General features: G+C 40.6%; 1 protein-coding gene across 21 annotated transcripts in view; it reads right to left on the bottom strand.

Annotated features, from left to right (window-relative positions):
* MEF2C (myocyte enhancer factor 2C) overlaps positions 1-21,584 on the bottom strand; it is a 172,302-nt gene that overhangs the window by 34,719 nt on the left and 115,999 nt on the right. For 16 of the 21 annotated variants that reach the window (XM_053586760.1, XM_053586741.1, XM_053586742.1 and 13 more), the window contains one exon: positions 5,811-5,954. In XM_053586760.1, coding sequence (XP_053442735.1) covers positions 5,811-5,954 — 144 coding nt within the window. Of the gene's footprint in view, positions 1-5,613; positions 5,752-5,810; positions 5,955-21,584 lie in introns of all 21 variants that reach the window. The other 5 variants (XM_053586798.1, XM_053586859.1, XM_053586808.1 and 2 more) reach the window with 2 other exon arrangements.

Below are 21,584 nucleotides of genomic sequence, written 5' to 3'. Positions count from 1 at the left end.
GCTGCAATGTTGGGCTATAGTAGTAACTCTCCAGATCTAGAAGAGCGGTACTCTACAGCGGTGGGACTATCTCTTTAGTGAGAATTTTGGAAATTTGTGGGATTGTCTTTGGGCTTCACAATGATTGGGGGGTGTGTTTACTGCCCTGGTTCCAGCACTATCAGCTCCTGGTAGGATCATTGCAGTCACATCCTTCCCAAATCTGTCCTTGCTGTCCTCTTTCTAATTTTCAACCCAGCAAACAGACTGATCCTTCAAAAACACTAAGTCGGGACAATAGTCCCCTTTTCAAAACTGCGAGAGCCCTCATCTTTCTCAGAGTGAAAGCCCATCTCTTCCACTGGTCCATAAAGCCCTGTAAATTCCCAGCTAGTGCCAACCTCCATTGTCTCATCACCTATCACACTCTGCCTTTCTCCCTCATTCTTGTCTCATTTCCATGGCAATCTCCATCACCTCCATCAAGTCTCTGCTCACAATCTGGCCTTCCCTTGGAAGCCCACCCTGACCACTCTGTTTGATCTCGCAACTTGTTTCCCTCTAACCCCCACCTCCTGCTCTCTTTCCCCTGCTCTTCTTTCTCCTTGTTTATAAAATCAGTTATGATGTTGGTAAATAACGCCCCCTTTTATCAAGGCACTCAAGCTCTTCTGCTGTAAGGCAACATCCAGCCTATTCTACCCTTTATGATGTGAGTGGGCACTGTACTGATAGGAAGTGAAGCTTGCCACTTACTCTGAGATACTTACTGAGCAGGTGCAGTGCTGTATAATCTACACACACGACGTGATTTAACTCTTCCAACACCCTTTCCTTGTACGTCTAATTCTTCCCTTTTTAAATTGGTGAGATTAAGTAAGTGGCCCTAGGTCACCTCACTAGCCACTGAGTCTGTTCCTTTTGCTACTAAGTCACTGTGTGACACTGTAGAAGTTTGGGGGTAGAAATAGAACACTGCAGTCAGAATCAAGCTGCTAAGTGAATAAGGGCTGGATACTAGAAGCTTTGCATTTGTGGGCCACACAAGTAATAAGCTAAATGGTTTTCGTGGAATGTGGGTGAGACCCATCCACATAACAGTAACAAAGGTCCTGGGCCAAAATAAAGCTCAAAGACTCCCCTCCTCCATATTTACTTAGGGTTGGTATCTGCAAGCTATCTTTTAGTTACAAATGTTTTAATGAGTATTCCTTGTTACTCCTTATAAATGTTTAACTGTTACTGGGTACCTAAGGATTAGCTACAAGCCTCTACTTCCCCTCATATTCCAGCAAATGTTGATTATGTATCAGTAGAGAGCAAAGCCTTGCCTCCACCCCTAGGTGATTATATGCACATCCAAAATACGTATTATTTTATTTTATTTTTTTGAGACAGAGTCTTAACTCTGTGTCCCAGGTAGAGAGCCATGGTATCACATCTCACAGGAACCTCAAACTCTTGGGCTCAAGTGATACCCTTGTGGATTATTAATAATTAGGGACTGAGTTCTTAATATCCAAACAACCAGTTCAGTGAAAATCGCTTTGTTCCCAAGAATTAATTACTCAGTTTCCAGAATTCTGGACCATAAACAGTTTGATGATTATTGTAAAACTCATTAGTGATTGGCTAAAGAGCAGTCAAATATAATTACGTTATCAGAGTAAATGTGAAAAATTCAGAATTTGTAAAATATGCCAACATCCTTTGTATTCTCTTTAACTTTTGCTTTGTTTCCTTAACTGTATCAGGAACTACCTATAATCATTTTGAGGGCAAATTATAAGCTTAAAAATGTCTATACTGAGAAGATACTTTAGAAGGAACATCAGTCTTTCTGCCAGAAAGCTCAGCTGCAGTCCAGGTTATGTGATAAATTGCCATTTAACCAGGCAGGTCATTTAATTTCCTTTGACCTCGATTTCCTTATCTGAGCCATGAAATGATCATATCTATAAAGGGACCATGCTGCTCTCAATATTTTGTGAATTGCCAGGGCTGTAACAACGTATCAAATTCCCAAAGAACTGACATTATTCTTTTTCTTTTTGACTTTTCAAAATTAAGAAACTTAAAACCATTTACGCTTAAAAGATCTTTTACCTAAGCCGAAAAAGTGGTTTAAAACTCAGAAACTTGCAAAAATCTCAGGGCTGGGCTCCAAATTTTAAGAGCACTAGACACAGGAAGGAAAAAGGAACTCGGGATGATCAAATAAAATGCTCTCAGCAGAACAGCCTGATTAATTGGCGGGGCCCAAGGCAAAATGAAAACGTGGGGCCCCTCGTTTAAAACAGTGACAGCAGAGCATTTAACTGAGGGCATCTCTCAGAGAGCAGGGCAGGCTGTCTGCCCGTGGAGGGGGTGCTGGCTCTGGGAGATACAGATGTGATAGCTACAAAGCTTTAGTTTCCACCCCTGAATAAAGTGATCATAGTTACTGAAGCAAGTCTTCATTTTTGGAAAAGGTATCTAAACTCTTATCAAAACCCCACTATTTCCCCAAACTTACCATAAGGAAAAGTCCAATAAGAAAATCAAATGAAATATTTTTAATAAACTATTTTTAGTGAATGGGCCTTCTTTTATTTAATGTGACTGATTGAACTTAATTCTTTTCTTTTGCCACTAATGACACTCTTTTTTTTGAAACAGAGAAACTCTGTTGCCTAGGCTAAAGTGTTGTGGCCTCAGCCTAGCTTACAGCAACCTCAAATTCATGGGTTCAAGCGATCCTCCTGCCTCAGCCTCTCCAGTAGCTGAGAATACAGGCACCTACCATGACATCCTTAAGTTTTAATCAACCATTAATAGCTACTGAGCCCTAGCAGAGAAGAAAAAGTCACACAACGGTAATATCCAAATGTCCTCCAGGCTGTCTGTCAGCTCTGGAATGTGCTTGCTCATGTCTGCTCCATCCCCAATTCCTCACAATATCCAGACTCTCATCATCCCAGTCCTCTTTCAAGCACCTGCGTACTCCTTCCCCGATATCCACAGAAGCTAAATAGAGGTCACGTTGTGGTCACTTACTCAACTTCATGCTGCCCACCTTAGCCACACTGGTGTCCACCCGCAGTCCCATCCTATTTAGGTTTCGTCCTTCTCCCCTTTCTTGAGAAGCTTTGACACTTTTATCCCATCGTACCTAGACGCTCGATCTTTTCCCTTCTTCACTCATTCCTCCTCTGCATGTAAATAATCTTAAGCACTTTTCATTTTAATTTCTCCCTTGACCCTAATTACAGTATTATTTCTTTCTCTTCACAGCACAGTTATTTTGAAGAAAATATCCACTCTTTCTTTCCACTTCCTCCCTTCCCTTTTACTCTCAACCACCTTGCACCTGCCTCTCATTCATTCAGCCCATTTCCTAACTCCTGGTTCTCCCCATGGCTCCATTTCTTCTTGCTGTGAATCCCAGCATGAACCATGGCTAACTCAGCAGGCGGAAATGCTGGTCGACATGATTCCAAATCACCCATGAATTATTTCACGTAATTGAGGATTATGGGCATAAATTACATTACACCAACAGGTGACTGCAATATTAAATTTTCTATTTGAAAAGGGAAACTCTTCAAACTGGGTCTTTGAAAAAGAAAAACAGTCTTGTAATGTTTTTAAAGAGGTGGAGACACTCTCTGAACACAAAGGGCAGAGTGTCCTTGCCCTGCTATAAATGTTTAAGCAGCTGTGGAAACTTTCAACAAAACTGACTTCCAGCAACTGAGAGCAATGTGTAAAAAACTGGGCTTTTCAAGGTGGAGACTTGAAGCACTTACTCAAGAGATGAAGACTGCGAGGTGGAGCCCAGAGGCTGTGGCTCCTTCTCACAGCTGCCCATAAACTCTCATGTGGTTGTCAGCTCCCACCACATACTGCTGCACCTCTTAAAGCGTGTGTCTTGATTTTGAACTCTAAATGACAGGAGTGAGTCTGCGTGTGCGTCACCTCTCTTGCTCCCCAAGGTCAGGAGACGATGATCCAATATCATCCCCCTAGACCTTTAGGGGTGAAAACTCCATCTATATTTAGAATTGCCTCCATCAAGAGCCATTAGTATGTGCCCTTTCCTCAGTGAGAAGGGGGATTCTCAATCCCTGACACATCTAAGGTCCTTTTGTCTTAAAAATCCGACATTCACAAACCTTTGTACACAGTAGCTCCACAGGCTAGTGTGTTGTATAGCAAGAGAAACTCAGGCCTTAAGAACTGAAAATTGGCCCAAAGGAGTGGTTTCTTTCCTTCTTCTGGGCAAAATAAAATCTCAATGGCTATTTAACCATTTAGGAAATATGGGCATAAGCATGGCTGCATAGGATAGGAAATGCTTCATGTGATGCAGTGCCCACCTTGGACACACTGCCTACAGCACTCAGTTTCATGAAACCTTTAAGAATTCTCTTCCATGATACCGTGTATACATGATTCTGATTCAACAAAAGCTCTACCACTGACATTATTTCATTTAATAAAAGCAGCAGACATGTATTTCTGAGGGTAGAAAGTTCTATATGCATACATTTTATAAATAAATGTTAAAGTGTTCAGTTTAACTTAATACAGGTGGGGTGTGGACCTACTGTAAAGCATTCATTTGCTTCATCAGTGCGGCTGTGAATGTGGTCTCAAATGTCTATGTTTGTGACCACCAAACCCTATTTTCACTGTCGTCTCCCTCCATCCTCAAGGCTGTTTTGCTAAGTGAGAAAAAAATGTCTTTTTTGGAAAAGGAAATGGTTACCTACTAGGGAGCTCGTACCCAATGAGGGTCCAGACACCAGCATTTGTTATTCACATAGAACACGAGCCTTGAGTTTCATCCCTTTATGCCACAAAATTAGCATCATTTGACTATGACAGAATGTAATAATAATAAAAGGCATATACCTTTCCCCTTCATATGTGGGCAAACAAAATAATAAATACATGCAGAGTTATTTCTCTTAAATTTCTGGCAAGGCATATGATTGACTGTTAGAACTTTTTTTGATTTGGTTAAGACAAAATTTAGCCAAATGTTAAAGCATGGAAAATGCTGGTGTAGGCAAAGCAGATAATATTCCGATAAAGCTCTGAAATCACCCCAGCACACAAACATGGTGAAATCTTACCATTCGGTTTCATGCAGTCTGTTCCCTGCAGTGAGCATTAGCTTTAACCCTTCAGTGCTGTGGGTGAATCTCATGTGTAGGGCGAGGGGCCGAAGTTTTATTTAGAAGCTTTCATTTAGGTGATGACTGTCAGTTTACAGGAGAGAACTGCTCTCCACTGGTGGCCCTGGTCTCAGCACACACACTGTGCACACGTATGGATATGGATTTAACAGCAAATCCTCAAACTTGTTCTCCTTGTGTGTGGTAATTTGTGTGGACTGTGCGTTTAAAAAGATTGTGTCAATTCAGGGTGTGACTCTTCCTGTGAAATGTTCTCTCTCGGAGTGTACTTTTTGATGGAACTCTTTCAGATTACATAATTTCAGCATCCCTTAGGGTTTATTTTCTAAAGGGATGAGATGGCTATTGCATCTGACTTTCCAAAGCATGTCCGAGAAAGCTGTCACTGAGAGGGTTAAGGTATGTTACCGCAGCAGTTACAGCAGACCAGCCATCTACCTTGGGTACTTACAGGAATTTTATGACTCTTGATCATATTATCAAATTCTTCATTAATTTTTTTGTATTTTTCTTCAGTGCGTGGGGTGAGTGCGTAAGAGGAGTCGGGATCGGGGCTTTCACAGCCTTTGTTTTCTTTCTTGTTCAATGCCTGCCAGGTTCAGAGAAATATCAAGAGTAAAACAAATGGAAGGTGTTCCGAGTACTTACACACAATCTTTGCCTGCTGATCATTAGATCAATATCTTCGTTAATTTTCCTGTACTTGTCCTCAGACTCAGGGCTGTGACCTACTGAATCGTCCGCATCAGGATCTGGGCTGTCACAGCCGTTAAGGCCTTTCTTTCTCAACGTCTGAAATACATAATTTGGAAAGTTCAAACCTAGACAAAGGCTGTAAGAGACATTCAGGAGGGCATTACAGAAGTTCAAGCTGTCCAGTATTTCACGTTATTACACATGCTTTAACTACATGAGGGAAAAGAAACCACAGATAGAAACTGTGAGTCATTTCAAAAGTGGGCTCGTCACCAGCTGAAAAAAAAATAAAAGGGAAATATTTCTTTTGCAAACTAAATTCAGTCAGTGAACAAAGAGGGAAAGAGGGCTAAAGTTCTGTGATACAGAATTCATGTGTGTTTCAAGTATCTCATGAGAGACAATTACAGCAGAATACAATTAAGGTGGCAAATTGCAACACTCTACCTTCCCACAGAAAAATCAGAAGTCAGGACATTACACAATGATTTCAGAAACAAAAGCAGAAATGCTGGAAACAGATTCCTTGTTTGAGTTTAAAATAAGGGTTGGCACTAATGGTGTCCTGCCCCCAGCCTCTATTTCTGACGCACCTGCCAACATCAAAGAGAATCCAGCTAGTATTCTCACAAAGCATTGATTAAGAATGTTCGGATGCTGCACTCCTGTGGAGATTTCTTAAAGAGTTCTGTATATGTGAGAATCTGTATTGAAATTTCTTTATTTATTTTTTTTGTTGAGACAGGGTCCCACCCTATGTCCTGAGAAGAGTGCAGTGGCGTCATAGCTCACTGTAACCTCAAGGCTGGGCTGTGGGCACCCTGCTGCCTCAGCCTCCTGGGTCGCTGGGATTACAGGCATTTGCTGAGGCACCCATCTGGGTTTTTCATTTTTTTCATGAGTCAGGATCTCACTTTCCTCAGACAAGTCTTGAAATCCTAAGCTCAAGCAATCCTCCTGCTTCAGCCTCCCACAGTGCTGGGATTACAGGCGTAGCCACCATGCCCCGCTTGTATTGAAATTTATAATATCAAGAAATTATTTTCTTAAACACAGGCTGAAAAGAACAGTCAAAACATCTGAGCTCGGGGCTTCATTATCATGAGCAGAGTACCAAGGACACTGAAAGTAGGTAACTGAGTCAGTAGCTACCAAACTAGCAAAAGTTCTTCCCGGTTTTTCAGCTGAGTCGGAATCGCCCTGAGACTGTCTTCTGACACATGAGAGTGAAAATTCAGTGCCTGATCTGGAATCGTCCATCTCCTGGAGGTGGATGGCCTAGTCTTAGCTGTCACAGAAGGATAAACACTAATGTCACATGGTAACAGCTGGAACAGGAGTCAGCAGTCCTGAGTTTTACTCTCTCTCTTTTTAACTCATGGTTGTCAACTTAATTGTACACAATTTGATTTACAGAGATAATGTTATGTTTTCAGAGACCACAAAAATTCTGATTAATCACATAGCTTGCCATGTTAATTATTAATAGACCAGCAACAGGTCTGAATTTTTCAGGTACTACCCAAGATCTGTTATCAAGAGATGTGCACCTAAGTGTCTCTCATTAATGGAAAGTTCAGCAGAGCTCATCTTTATTAAAGACAGAATTCACATACAAATAAAGCAAAAGCTGTGACATCAAGCGAAGGAATTCAAAGCTGAGATAACACTCCATCTTTAATTCATGCAATTGGGAAAAATAAATAAAACAACACGAGTTAAAAAGGGGGTGTCAGTCTTAACAATGTAAAATTCTTGGTTCTTATCAATGTGTAACAAATGTAACCTTATTTAAAATTAGCTTCTGAGGCACTGAAGGCTTCTACATAAAATCAAAAATTAAGAAAGCTACTATTTCTAATATATCTGAGATATATTGTGACTCTGTAAATATTTATTAATATTATAGCGGTATAATATAACAAACATATGGTTACAGCTTATTATGTGGTAAAATGTTTGAATATTAAAATGAATATTTTGACACAAGACGATAAAATATACATTTACAATCTTGGAGAATTTATAATTGGTGGGGCCACCTGTCCCGTACACAGATCTACAGTCATCATTTTTCAATCAGAATAAGTACTCTGAGAGGGTTTCTATGATAATAGTATAAAAGACATCACAATACCTTGGAATGGTAATTGTATTTACTAACTTCACTTCCCGTGTTTTAAAGTCTTTGGTTAGCATTAACTCAACCACGAGAACATTATTCCAAGTGATAACTACTGTATTACGAAGTGTTTCTGCTTTCATCTCTATTTATCCTTGAGCTTTTAAGAACAATTTCTGAGTGTCTTGCATTGTAATCCACATGTTTTTCATAAGAATTCATTACCGAAATCAAGAAAACACTATCTGATATTTTTCAAAAGTTATCTACCTAGATTTCTTTCAGCTTGTTAAGAATATTCCTGGATTAACAGTTATTTTAAAGTCTTACATAATGTTGATTTATAGTCTTATTGCAGCAGTAGGTTTTTCAATGTGCACTCAAATCCTTTATCCAATAAATCTTATTGTAAAAAATCATAGTTGTTTTGATATGCAGATTTCTGACAACAGAACGCGAGGGTTATGAGAAGCCTATCGACTGTCATTACAATCCATCTGGCACTTACATGTGTGCTAAATATTCTTATCAAGCTTTCAGGGGGTAGATATTGTGATGGGTTTATAAAAATTCAAACATCAATTACACTTTATTGAAAGATCTCCACAGATATTAACTCATTGTCTCTCACAAGTCTTCCAGGAAGAACCTAGGTAAGCCTTGTGCCAGGTCTCAAACCGGCATTGCCAAGCACAAGTATGTGCCTCCTACCTGGGGGCACTGTGGGCCCACCTGTCCTCAGCCCAACCTTTCCCACGCGAGTGAAGTGAGGGAGGCGGACCATCTCTCCCACTCATATGTCACTACCATACCAGATTGGAGGCTGAAAAGAATTTAAAAAAAATTAGGCTGTGGGAAAATTTTAAGTATGAAACTATGATTGAAATATGGATACTTTCCTGATGTCAAATTTTAGTCAAGAATGAAAGTGCCTAGTGGTCCCTACAACCATGTATCGGCTTCTGGAGTAAAAAACCAATTAAGATCAACAACTCAGTTTGTACCTGAAGAAGGACATAAATTATTAACCAAACAAAGCAGGTGGCATAAAGTCACAAAGCAAACAGCAATGATGAGGTGGCTCATTTTCCCCACGAAATTCTTCTTGTATCTGATTATATTATCTTGCTATGAATATCACCAGTATGTAAGTAATGATGCAAGCTAAATTGTGTTATTTAAAAAAGAGCATTTTGAGATATACAAACACAAAACCCGAAGAGCAAATTAATAGTGAGTTCCAAACTCCCATAATCACATAACCAGAAAGAACATTGAAAAAATTGCTCAAAAATATTATCCTCAGCTGAGGGCTTGTATAACACATTTCTGCCAAGAACAAATGATTAGGGTGGAATTATAAAGCACTGAAAATGGAAGTGATGGCTCAAACTTGAATAGCATAGTGTGAATGTGGTACTATAAGAGCAGTTTTATCTTTATTATATTAAAAATCTACAGCTGTTTAATGATAACAAAAGAATTACTGTCAGATTCAGCCAAAATCTGTCTTTATCACAGTAATGAATAGTCGATATAAACCAAAGAGCTGGCTAACTGGATAAATAAGCAGTATTCCTTCAGGCCGTTTACGAGCAACATCAAAACTTCTGCTGTTGGCCTTTGAATGATTGATCATTTACAAGTGTCACTGGCCAGGTAATGCACGTGCTTAAACTGTGCTTCTTTTATAGAGGCTAGAAGTCCTGCATGTACACATTGTGTCTCTGAAAAGATGTACTCTGTATGTCTCTAAGGCAGGAGATACACCGAAACCACCAGCTTCTCTTACTATCAATCTAAAGAAACTCTTCCCTCAGAGAACTCTGTAAATCTGGAGTACGCCTGTATACCGAAGTCAGCTTTCCACGTGAGAGTGACACTTTTGGGGTAGATCAATTGACTGCAGAGGATTCTGGGAGATTTTCAAAAGGCAGTGACTGTCATCGTGTGAGATGAGAACAGCCGTTTCCCAGAGAAGTAATTAGATTGACAGAAGGTGACATACTCCAAACAATAAACGGGAAAAGGAGTCCAGACAGGTAATCCAAAAACCACGTGGAATCTCTCTTCTCAGACACGTGGACATATGGACCCTGCATTATTACATTTGTTCATCAGGAAGACTTGAAATATGTACAAACTGACAATGATAGGTGGCAGGTGCTTCAAAAATTCTAATGAAATAGATGCAGGGGAACAGATTCTATTTCGCTACTGAAAGGAATTTAAATGAAAGGGAATGCCACATGGAGCTCTCATTTCATGTCTTAGGCATCATGTCATCAACTAGAAAATCCTTTTCTTATACAATGATTAAAATGATTTTCCCCTCTTAATTAGTGTATTTATCATGGAAAAATTTCCTTTTCTTTCTTTGTTAGTACAAAGAAATAACTAAATCATTAACCTTTTTCAATTACATGAAGCTACATATCCTACATTAATATCATTTAAATAAAATTTGGCCTTTTTTCTTTTTTTTTTTGGAGAGCCCACATCACAGATTAAAAGCTTCCGACCACTGAGTTTCTTCCCAGGTCTGCGATCTCAGTCCACGAGATCCTATATTTTCATCACCATTCTTTTTCTGTGCCTACCCATTGTGCAGCAGAAATGTCAAATCCCTTTGTGAAAAACCGAAAATTACCCCTATTAACCTTTGTTAACATCCAAATAATCGCCCTTTCTTGCATAGCGAGTGCAACCGTTACTTCGGAGGGTTGGTGTGTCACAAACACATGCAGGAATTATTACTATTAGTTGTACGAACATCACGTTCACACGAAAGCCCAGGAAATAAGACATCAACTTGGAAAAGGTGTTTTCCTTTCCTCTGATCTTAAATCATTTTTTTTCTTGGCTTGTCGCTCCCAGCTTTATGAAGGTATGTCACTTAACAAGATGAATAATCTCTGGAAAGCAGTAAATCTGCATAGAACTAGGAAGTGCAGTTGAAATGGATACGCCTATAACGGGAGTATTTCCCACACGCGCTCCCTTCCTGGGGAGCAGGTTCTCACGCGGATGCCACTTCCTAAACCTTCAGCATCTGGGGAGTGGCTACCCGGTGGCCTGTGCCCAGTGACTTATTTCATTTGGAATTCATTCTGAAAACAATTATCAAAAACCTACCATGTGCCAGATACTGTTTTGTGCAATTTTTTATTAGAGATGCAGCCAATACAAGTTTCAGCTCAGAAGCTCTGCCCTGACCTGTAATGTGGGGTGGCTCTGACTGACCTGTAATGTGGGGTGGCTCCTGGCTGATTTCTACACAGACCGCTAGGGCTGGGGGGAATCAGGTGCCAGGACATTTCTGCACAGGTTTTAAAAATCAAAATGGTAAACCTTTGTCTGTATTCTCTCTTGTAGTACCATGGTTCCATTTCTTTGTTCTTATTCCAGAAAGGAAAAGACACATTCAAATACTCTGAATTTAGTAAATCAGCAGGTAGACTTTAATTAGACAAGCAAATCATGCCCAGTAGAGATTTTATCAAAAATTATTCATTTGTGGTAAAAAATTTTGATAAAAATTTGAAAATATAAAACCTTAACAACACTGTATTCCTCTAGGCTATTTCTTAATGCTTATTCTAACCAGATACCAACTCCTCGTGGGGCAAAAGTGTGAAGAGCTGGAGATTTCCATTGTTTTTGTTTTATACCTTTCCTCAAAAGACAATATTCGAGTTGAAAAATTTTCCATCGAATAATTTCTCATCTTCAAATAATGGAACTAAAAGATACACTTTGCAAGATTCTTCATGTCTTTGAACATAAGGAAACATCCACCAACTGTCTCCTAATCCCCACAAATTACTTCAAATAAACATTCAGATGGAGATAGTCCTTTGGTGCCGTAGTATGGTTTCCTGGGCCCTTCTTCATGTCCCCTGTGGGGGGATGACGCTGCATGGCAACATGCTTTTGGTACCCCAAGTCCTTGCTCAAGCTGGGCTCTGCACCAGGAACCAGTTCCCCAGTATCTCTCCCTTCTTTAAAGTGGAGCTGACAAGCCACCCCCCTTTCCTTAAGTATCTCTGATCACCTGGAGTGAATGAATCTCTCCCTCATTCATGCACTCACTTTATTCTACACATATTATAGTCTTTATCACGTAGTCCTGATCATTTATATGTCTGTCTCCTCCACCAATTGGAGAGGTCCTTTGCAAAACACTTTCCTTTATATATTTTGAAGTTTTCCTATAGAGCATACCAACCTACCCTCTGTGGGCACTCCATACATGCCAGCTGAATGAACAGAGCACATTTCTTTCTTTTTTTTTTTTTTTTTTTTTTGAGACAATCTCACTCTGTCACCCAAGGTAGAGTGCTGTGGTGTCACAGCTCATAGCAACCTCAAACTCTTGGGCTTGAGAAATCCTCTTGCCTCAGCCTCCCAAGTAGCTGGTACTACAGGCACTACCACATCCAGCTAGTTTTTCTATTTTTAGTAGAGACAGGATTTCAGTGCCACTCATTGAAAAATGAATAACACCTACTCGCTCCATTTACATTGAACTGAGGGACCTGGGACCTGATAGAATGCTTAAAAGCTGGAGTATGAGTTGAAACATGGAGCCTCAGAAAAACTGAGCATTCAAAGGAAACTTTAAAAGCATGAAAGTCATAAACATGTGGTATCAGTGATCCCAAGGATCACTGAGAAGGCACAGAATTCAGCATGGAAGGAGGAAAAAAGGGAGGGATATTGTAGGCAGAACGCAAAGGTCAGAAAAGGAAAAACAGAAACTTTGCAGGAAAGAACAGAGGGAAACTTTTCTGAATGTGAGTCAGATACTATAAATCTGAAATAAGCAAGTCTTAAAATTCTTGGGCCAAGTTCCTCTTTTTTCCCCATTCTTGGAAGCCGGTCTACTGGCCCACTATTCTCCTGGGCTTGGACGTCGGTCTTATTCTGGGCCAATCTCTGCCTTGGGGGAATTCATGGACAATCAGGATGATTCTAGGGCCAGTCAGATCCTTCAGGCTTGCCCAGGCTAGGTCAGTGGTTTGGTGTTTTAAAGGATTCTTCCACTAGCCCTCTCCTGGAACCGGGCCCTGGATGAGGCCTTCGTAATAAGGCTGGGCTAGGTTGGGCTGAGGTGGGGAAACACGTCAGCCATGAACCACTCCCTGTCATCCTGAATCTAGGAGAGATCTGAAGGGAAACTTTACTAAAGAGAGAACATTTACCGCACAAGAATTGAGTGCATGACAATATTCACAGATAATCCTAATAATCTCTATAAGGCAACTTAAGAAAATAAAGATCAGAATGCAAAGGATCAAACTGTGGGTGTTTCTGAAGAGTGGGTGCTATTAGTGATTTCCTAAAGAAGGAAAAGACAAAGACAGACTTGTAAATTAAACAAAGTTTGAGAGAGAGGAGAGGAGTGAATTAAGAAAGATCAGGAAGCGGGTTTTATTAAAATTATAAATCGGGAATATAACTTCACACACTAACTTTTTTAGATTATGGCATTTTGCTTGCAAATGGGTTACGGGGGAAAAAGCTAAATATTGAGGCTTTGAAAATAATATGATGGCGTATCCTTTATAAACCATTAATATCTTACTTTAATAAAGACTTATATCAGGCGTGCTCAAACTTTTTAAACAGGGGGCCAATTCACTGTCCCTCAGACCATTGGAGAGCCGGACTATAGTTTAAAAAAACAAACAAACTATGAACAAATTCCTATGGACACTGCACATATCTTATTTTGAAGTAAAAAAAAACAAAACGGGAACAAATACAATCACACCGCCTCATGCGGCCCGCAGGTCGCAGTTTGAGGACCCCTGATTTATATGCTATCTGGGGTAATCAGAGTAAGGTCAAATCATTATTTTTGTTTCTATATAGGCTCTTACCTAGCTGTAAATGCCTTTTTATTCAATTAGAGTAAACTCATGTTAGGCATTTGATAGGAGAGTTGCTGGTCCCCAACCCCTGGGCTATGGATCATACCTGGTGGCAGCCTGTTAGGGATCGGGCTGTAGAGCAAGAGATGAGAAGTGGGGAGTGAGGTTCATCTGTGTTTGCAGCTGCTCCCCGTCATTTACATCACAGCCTGAGCTCTGCCTCCGGTCGGCTCAGCAGTGGCGTTAAATTCTCATAGGAGCTCGAACCCTACTATGTGTATGTGAGGGATCTAGGTTGCAAGCTCCTTATGAGAATCTGATGCCTGGTGATCTAAGGCAGAGCTGAGGTGGTGATGCTAGCTGGGGAGCGGCTGCAAATCATTAGCAGAGAGGTTTGACAGCACAGAGACCATAGTAAATCAATTGCTTGCAGACTCATATCTAACCTCTGTCCCCCACCAGTCCATGGAAAAAGGTCTTCCATGAAACCAGGCCCTGGTGCCAGCATGGTTGGGGAGCACCGGCTTACACTTTGCCTTTTCTTCACCCGTCAGCCCAGGGCTGCCCTCTGCAGTTGCCACTGCTTCATCATTTCTACAAGATATCCCCCCTCCTTCCCTTCCTAGCAAATGTCATTTCCTAATTATTTAAGCCCAAAACCCAGAAATTGCCCTTGATTCTATTCTACCATCTCTATTATTACTCTTTCTCCCTGGTCTAACATTCTTGGTCTGTTGGTTTTCCAACTTCCAGTCTTTATACTTCTGGCAGGGTGCAATTAAAATGCAAATCTAAGTGCATGGTCATAGCTGTTCTTGGAAACCACCCTGGCTCCCAATGGTCATACCCACTGCCTTGCAAAACAACCCTCCCCCCCCACCCCCACCTGCCTTTCAAACCTTATTTCCTTTCTTCACTTGCCAGGTCAGGTATATCCTTTAAAGACGCTGCTTGATGTCACTCACTCCTGCCTGGAATATCCTCATTTACCCCTCCCATCTGCTACACAAACCTCAGTCATCCCTGGACGCCCATCACTCAGTGACATTACTTGTTCAGTGAAGCTTTTTCCTAAATCTTCTAGGCCCTTAGGGACTCTCTTCTCTGTGCTTTGTAGCCCTTGACCTTTTCATTTCTTATATGTGGTATATTATATTGTAATTTAACTTTTAACATATGTGTCTCTCCATCAGATAGTGAGTGAGTTTTATGAAGAACAGACATCTCTGCTCCTGTCCCTGGTACATGGGTACAATGTAGGTCCTCAGCAATGGCTCACTAGATACATGAATAAGTAAACAAACGTGACAGTCATAGTTTCTAAAGGCGACAGACTAATGGAAATGAGTTGGGTGGTCTCCTAAGGAGATAGTGTTACTTGTTCATTTTAATAAGATTATTACATCAAAATGTAAGGAACCTACGAGTTGAGGTAGTTTAAAGCAATCTCTATATTGCCTTCACAATTGCCACACAAGATTCCCCTGTGGGAGCTGAGGGAACAGTGGAGATAGCATAGACTGTATTATCTCAGGCAAAAATAGTTGGATTTCTCTGTGTTTAGACCTGCTCAGTGTCCTGGGCATGATGAGCTATTCTTTTCCAACTCCTAAAGCCTTCTGTGTGCTGCTGCTTTAATAAACATTTTGAGAACCAAATATATTGCTAGCCACATGGTGGTGCATTCTAGTCTCTATTTTTAGATTTTCCTCCAGAAACAAGGACATTACTCTTTGTAGAGTTTAAAGAGTCTCTGTTAGTTGGGATCTCCAGTTTATCACCAACTTATCAGAAAAGCAGAGTATACACACAGCTTTCTACAAGGCAATGCAAAATAATAAAGATTTAAGGTTAGCAGTTGATTGACTTGTGTCATGACAATTTTGATCAGCCCTGAGAACCTGTGATACCCAAATCCTCATTTCTGAGATAGCCAGGGACTCCTGAGATGAAGGTTAAATTGCTTTCTTTCTAAAATCTATTTCCCCACCCCCACCCTTCAGCCTCTGCTGGGCTGGAAAGAGGTAAAGAAGTCCAGTGGGCTTGACCCTGCCCCACTTCTCTCCTGGGCTGGTCCTTGTCTGGATGGGGAACATTCTTGATGGGGTTTGCATGTCTTAAGTTGCAGGATCCATCTGTCTGCACCAATAACACATTTCAATCCAAGACTGTGCCAAAAATACTTCACCAAGTCCTTCTCTATTCCTCAGTTTCTGAAATGGCAGGTGGAAGAGATTTCCAAGGGCCAGTTCTGGATTATGAGCACAGATTTCATTTATAGTATCCTCAACTTCTTCCCCCATAATGCCTGACATTCAATCCTTTTCTCTCATTCATTTATGTCTCCTTTAAGTAAATCAGCCTGCTCTTCAGTAAGTGGCAATAAACCAGTCTCGACTGAAACTTTTCATTTAGTTTTTGGTTGTTTTGTAGTGATCTGACAGCCACGATGGGAGAGGGCCTCCCATCCCCCACCCAGTCAGTGTGTTCCGTGGAGCCTCGCACGGATGCTGCCCAGAAGGGTTTGGTCAGAGCCCGTGACATGCTATGCCAGACACTGGGACTGACAGCTGTTAGTATGTCCCACTCAGCACTCACACTGTTCTGCCGTGTTAGAGAAAAATGAGGTTATCGGGAGTGCAGAGCAGCCCTGGGACTGTGTGCAGACAACGTGTGAGTCCCAGCCACTGAAGCCGCCAGGGGAGAGAAGAGTCTCAAAGAGAATGAGGTCTCAGGAGAGCAGAATCTTTGTTTTTTTCACCTCTGTATCCACAGCAACTTGAACGCGCCCAGCACATGGATGACACTCAATATTGTTAATAAAAGGATAATAGAATCCAAGGCTGCGGAGACAGAGGTATTTATTTAAAATGGAATTTCAATGGGATCTTCAAAAACACAGAAAGCAGTTACTAGGTTTGTACCCAGGATACACGCTGCTTTTACCCCTAGCAACACTCACCCCTTCACCCCCCCATCCTGCATCCTCATACACGAATCTGAATTATAAAATGGAAAATATCGCACAGACTAGAGAGTCAATGGAATTAACATGTCTCTTTCAAGCTTCCCTAGAACTCTGTAATTGACATTTATTTCATATTGTTGCTGTTTTCTTGCTTTTATCTCATTTTCTAGATTAAAGATTCTTTCAGACAGGAAGTCTCTTGAGGGCCTTCTATCCTTGGCAACTAGCACAGTATCCAACGGTAGAGTATTGTGACACACTGTAAACTCTCCTGGACAGGCGTCCTACAGGAGAAGACTGCAAGGGACAGCCTGACAGCATGAGGCAGAGATACTCAGACAGACCAAAACAAGCAAGTGGCTCGGAATCCAAGCTTTCCGCCTTGGAATACTGAAGCTTGTTTGTTAAGACTTTCAAAGGTGAGCAGCCTTGGTCTCTGGCCTTACGGTTATTACTTGCCTCTTTTGATGTAAAATCTCTCCTGGGACTTGGTTAATGCAGTATTAATGCTTTCATTTTATTGATTGATAAACTTTCTGTTGAGCAGAGAGCATGCAAGATATAAAGGATGGATGGCCACACTGGTCAGGGGCCAGGCTGGTTAAGTCAGAAGACAGAACACCAGGGGGCTTCCTCAGACCTGGTCTGTGGACAGGAACCGAAAGGCCAGAAAGGGTGGCTGGAAATAAGAGACCTGGGGAAAAGGCTTCTCATAGGTCTGAAGGGTTGACCTACAGATGTTAGTAACTGGTCAGTGAACAAACCTCTATCTACCCACAGGGACATCAGGCCTTAATGAAATTCCATAGTCTGAAACTCCAAAATGTGCAGACATAAACTTAAAATGCCCTTTATTTCTTTTCTGCAAATAAGTTTACCCTGGCTTCTACTTCTCCTCTCTCCCGTCACATTATAAAGCACTTGTACAAGAGGATGGCGTCTAATCCATTACCCTCCACAGCTGTTAGTACCACGTACCCAAGACGGGTGTTGGTGATTAAGTGGTGGATTTCACGTCCAATTGCTTTCAGTAGGTGTCCAGTGAAAGAAAGTTTGAGAGGTCTGAATCATTTTTTTAATGATCAAGAAGCTTATATAAAAAATGGTACTTAAAATAAATGTGCTTCAAAATCCTCAGGGAGTTGCTCAGTCTCAGCAACTTTTCTGTGTTTATCAAGCACCATTCCAGTCTCTTTATTTATTTTACTTTATTTTTTTTGTTGTTGTTGTTCAGTCTCTTTATTTAAACTTGCCCTCCCTGTGGTCTCCCACAGTTCTTCACACTATACCCCTCCTTCTCCATCAAAAACCACGCTCCTTGAGGGCAGGGCTGTGCCTTTCACTTGGCACAGCACTGGGCCCTTAAAATGTCATAAATTATCGTGAATTTTGGGTCAATTAATTAAAAGGTCCTTATTTACTTTAACAATATAACTATTTCCACCTGGTACTAGAAAAATAAAACAGTATTTCTAGGACTGACATCAGAAGTGCCAGGAGCATTTCAGAGCTTGGGCCCTCAGCTCCACTTTCCACAGAAACCTGCCCTCTGGTTTCCTGGCTCATTTGTTACTGGAAGTTTTTGTCTCCTGGACTCACAATGTAGGTCTTGTTATTTTACAATATTAATGTGAGAGATCCTTTCTCATTAGCATAGGCAATTATGAATTGAGTATACGATTAGAAATAAATAGGACACAAGTCATATACAAAGAGATTCTGAAAATTTCTAATGTACATTCCCCTGTGACATACTAGGATCTTTCCTTCTAGGTTAAATAATTATACATGAAATATAAATCATCAGAAATGATGAGTCCTCTGTTTGGGATACCTAGGATTATGGATAGTTACATGTTCTTCAAGGCCTCTATAGACTGTTTCCTTATTATTTTAAGGGCAGGTTAAATTTTTCTAAATTTATTTTCAAATTAGATTCACTAACAATTAAAATAAAACTCAGTTTAATTTATTTTACTTCTGCCATGAATGTTATCTGTATCTGAATCTAGAGTCGCAGAATCACAGCCCAACTCACAAGATCACATTTTCCATGACTTCATGTATTAGACAGATGATAATATTCTAAGGTTCTGCACTGTCACCTTGGGTTTCACATGACACTGTCACCTTGGGTTTCGTATGACACTACAAAAACCAAAGAGAGAACTGAAAAATGAAAAATGTAAAGGAATAGAGGAAATGTATGATGCACATACATTTTATTTCTTTAATTCATTTTAGTCAATTGACTAGGCCCTCAGTATAGTCTTAAAGCAGAGGAATGGGGGTATTTTTGTCTCATTCCTAACTTAAAAGAAATGAGCCTAACATTTTACCACTATATACTTACTATGGAGGCTTTTTATTGATATTGTTCATAAACTTAATTTTTTTCTATTCGTAATCTACTAAGAATTTTTATCACGAATAGAAACTAAATTTTGTCAAACATCTTTTCTGCTTTATTTTGATGGCTATTTGGTTGTACTTTCTAAATTTGTTAAGATAACTTTCATTAATGTATTTTTAAATTGTTGTCATGTCCTTGATTTTTTCCATAATTAAAACATGATTAAGAATGATATTATTTTTGATTAAAAAAGTAATTGTATATATTTATGGGGTTCGATGTGATGTCTTGATATATATCGTATAAAGTATGGCATGATTAAATCTAGCAATTACCTTATCTAACACTTTGCTCATGTGCTTTTTGGTGAGACATTTGAAATTTCCAAGTTATTTTGAAATATAGAATACATCATTGCTGATCATAGTCACTCAGCTGTGCAGTAGCTCTCAAAACTTATTCTTTGGGCAGCGCCTATGGCTTAGTGGGTAGGGCACAGGCCCCATATACCGAAGGTGGCGGGTTCAAACCCGGCCCCAGCCAAACTGCAACAAAAAAATAGCCGGACGTTGTGGAGGGCGCCTGTAGTCCAGGTATTTGGAAGGCTGAAGCAAGAGAATTGCCTAAGTCCAGGAGTTGGAGGTTGCTGTGAGCTGTGATGCCACAGCACTCTACTGAGGGCGATAAAGCGAGACTCTGTCTCTAAAACAAACAAACAAAAAGCCCCAAAGAAACTTATTCTTCCTGTCTTTTGGAAACTTTGTACCCTTTGGGAGACAGCTCCTCTTTCCCTCCCTTCCCCCTCTTTCCTGGTCTCTGATAACCATGGCTCTACTTAAAATGTTTTCGGAAAGAAATTTTAGAAGGGAGAGAAGAAGGAGAAAAAAAGAGGGGGAGAGAGGGAAGGAGAAAGGAAAGAAAGGACAATGATGAGTGAGAGAGAATTTCAGGGTGGTGTGAAAGAGAAGGAGAAAAAAATTATCAGGTGAGCGTGTCAAGTGATCCCTAGACATGTGAGCTGGCCTCTCCTCGGGTCTGGGCTCAGCACGGCATGGTCTAACATAAAGCTTTACTGCAGGCCATCAGCAATGTTGTTCATCGTGATATCCACCCATGGCAGTGGCTTGGCACCTGTTGTCTAACTCAGCAAGACCCAGGACAGGCTGCCAGCCTCACGGACATTTTGTGCTCACCACAGACACCCTTCTCCGGACAGACTGTGGACTTGGGCTCCTGGATGCCTGCTTTTCATAGTCATCATGGCTTCAGTAATTTCGGGCATTCTCAGTGGAAGTGTACTGCAACCTCATTTTTAAGTTTGGGGTTTCGAATTCCTTAACTTATGAAATGTCAGTGATTTTGTTAGTTCAGTGGTAAACTTAATAGTTTTCATTTGTGCAATCACTTCTTCCATATTCTTCATTAGGTAATTATAAAAACAACCTTACTTCTTCCATGGTATGAAGAGGAAATTAAACCAGTCTTCCCTCACTAATAAAATATTAATTTTCTTAATATTTTAATTGAATCCATTCCTCAGCAATAACACCTACATTTATTGAGCATTTGTAAGTGCCAAGGACTGAGCCTGCGGCTTTGCATGGATCTTGTTTTAATCCTCACAAGCCACCCTTGCTCCATGAGCCATGTTACAGAGGAAGGAAAGAGGCGCAGAGAGCTGTTCAAGAACTTGCTGAAATTTTCGAAGTTAGTGGCAGAATCAAGTTTATGAACGCACATGAGCCCCAGAGTTTATTTACTCTCAGCTGAAATGGATGAAAATGGCTGACAAGTCCTGTTTTTTTTCATACATTTGTAATCGAGTTCATTTTCTGATGAATCATTTTATCCTTCTTCTCTAAAATGCCTTTCCTGCTGGGCGCAGTGGTTCACGCCTGTAATCCCAGCATTGTGGGAGGCTGAGGTGCGTGGATTGCCTGACTTCACAGGTTTGAGACCAGCCCAAGCAAGAGTGAGACCCTGTCTCTCAAAAAAAAGCCAGTTGTTGTGGCAGCACCTGTAGTCCCAGCTACTTGGGAGGCTGAGGCAAGAGAATCGCTTGAGCCCAAGAGTTTGAGGTTGCTGTGAGCTGTGACGCCACAGCACTCTACCGAGGACAACAAAGTGAGACTGTATCAAAAAAAAAAAAAAAAGTTTTTCTTATTATTTACTGTAATACCCACTGAATAGAGAGGAAGGCCTTTCAACAATATTTAGGTGGTATCTACCTAGTTAAAATGAAGCATAGCTTGTAGCAACCCTAAAAAAAGAAAGGTTGCTAAGTTTTTTCAACTCTTACATTCTGAGGACTAGGAAGGAAGTTCTTTTCAATAATATATAGGTTGTTATCTATCTGCGTAAAATGAGTGTAGATCATTATAATTACTAAATACTAGCAAGAATCTTA

This window comes from Nycticebus coucang, chromosome 1, assembly GCF_027406575.1.
Source record: "Nycticebus coucang isolate mNycCou1 chromosome 1, mNycCou1.pri, whole genome shotgun sequence".
NCBI lineage: Eukaryota > Metazoa > Chordata > Mammalia > Primates > Lorisidae > Nycticebus > Nycticebus coucang.
The sequence above is the reverse complement of the archived record's forward strand: the minus strand, read 5'-3'. Positions and strand labels throughout refer to the sequence as shown.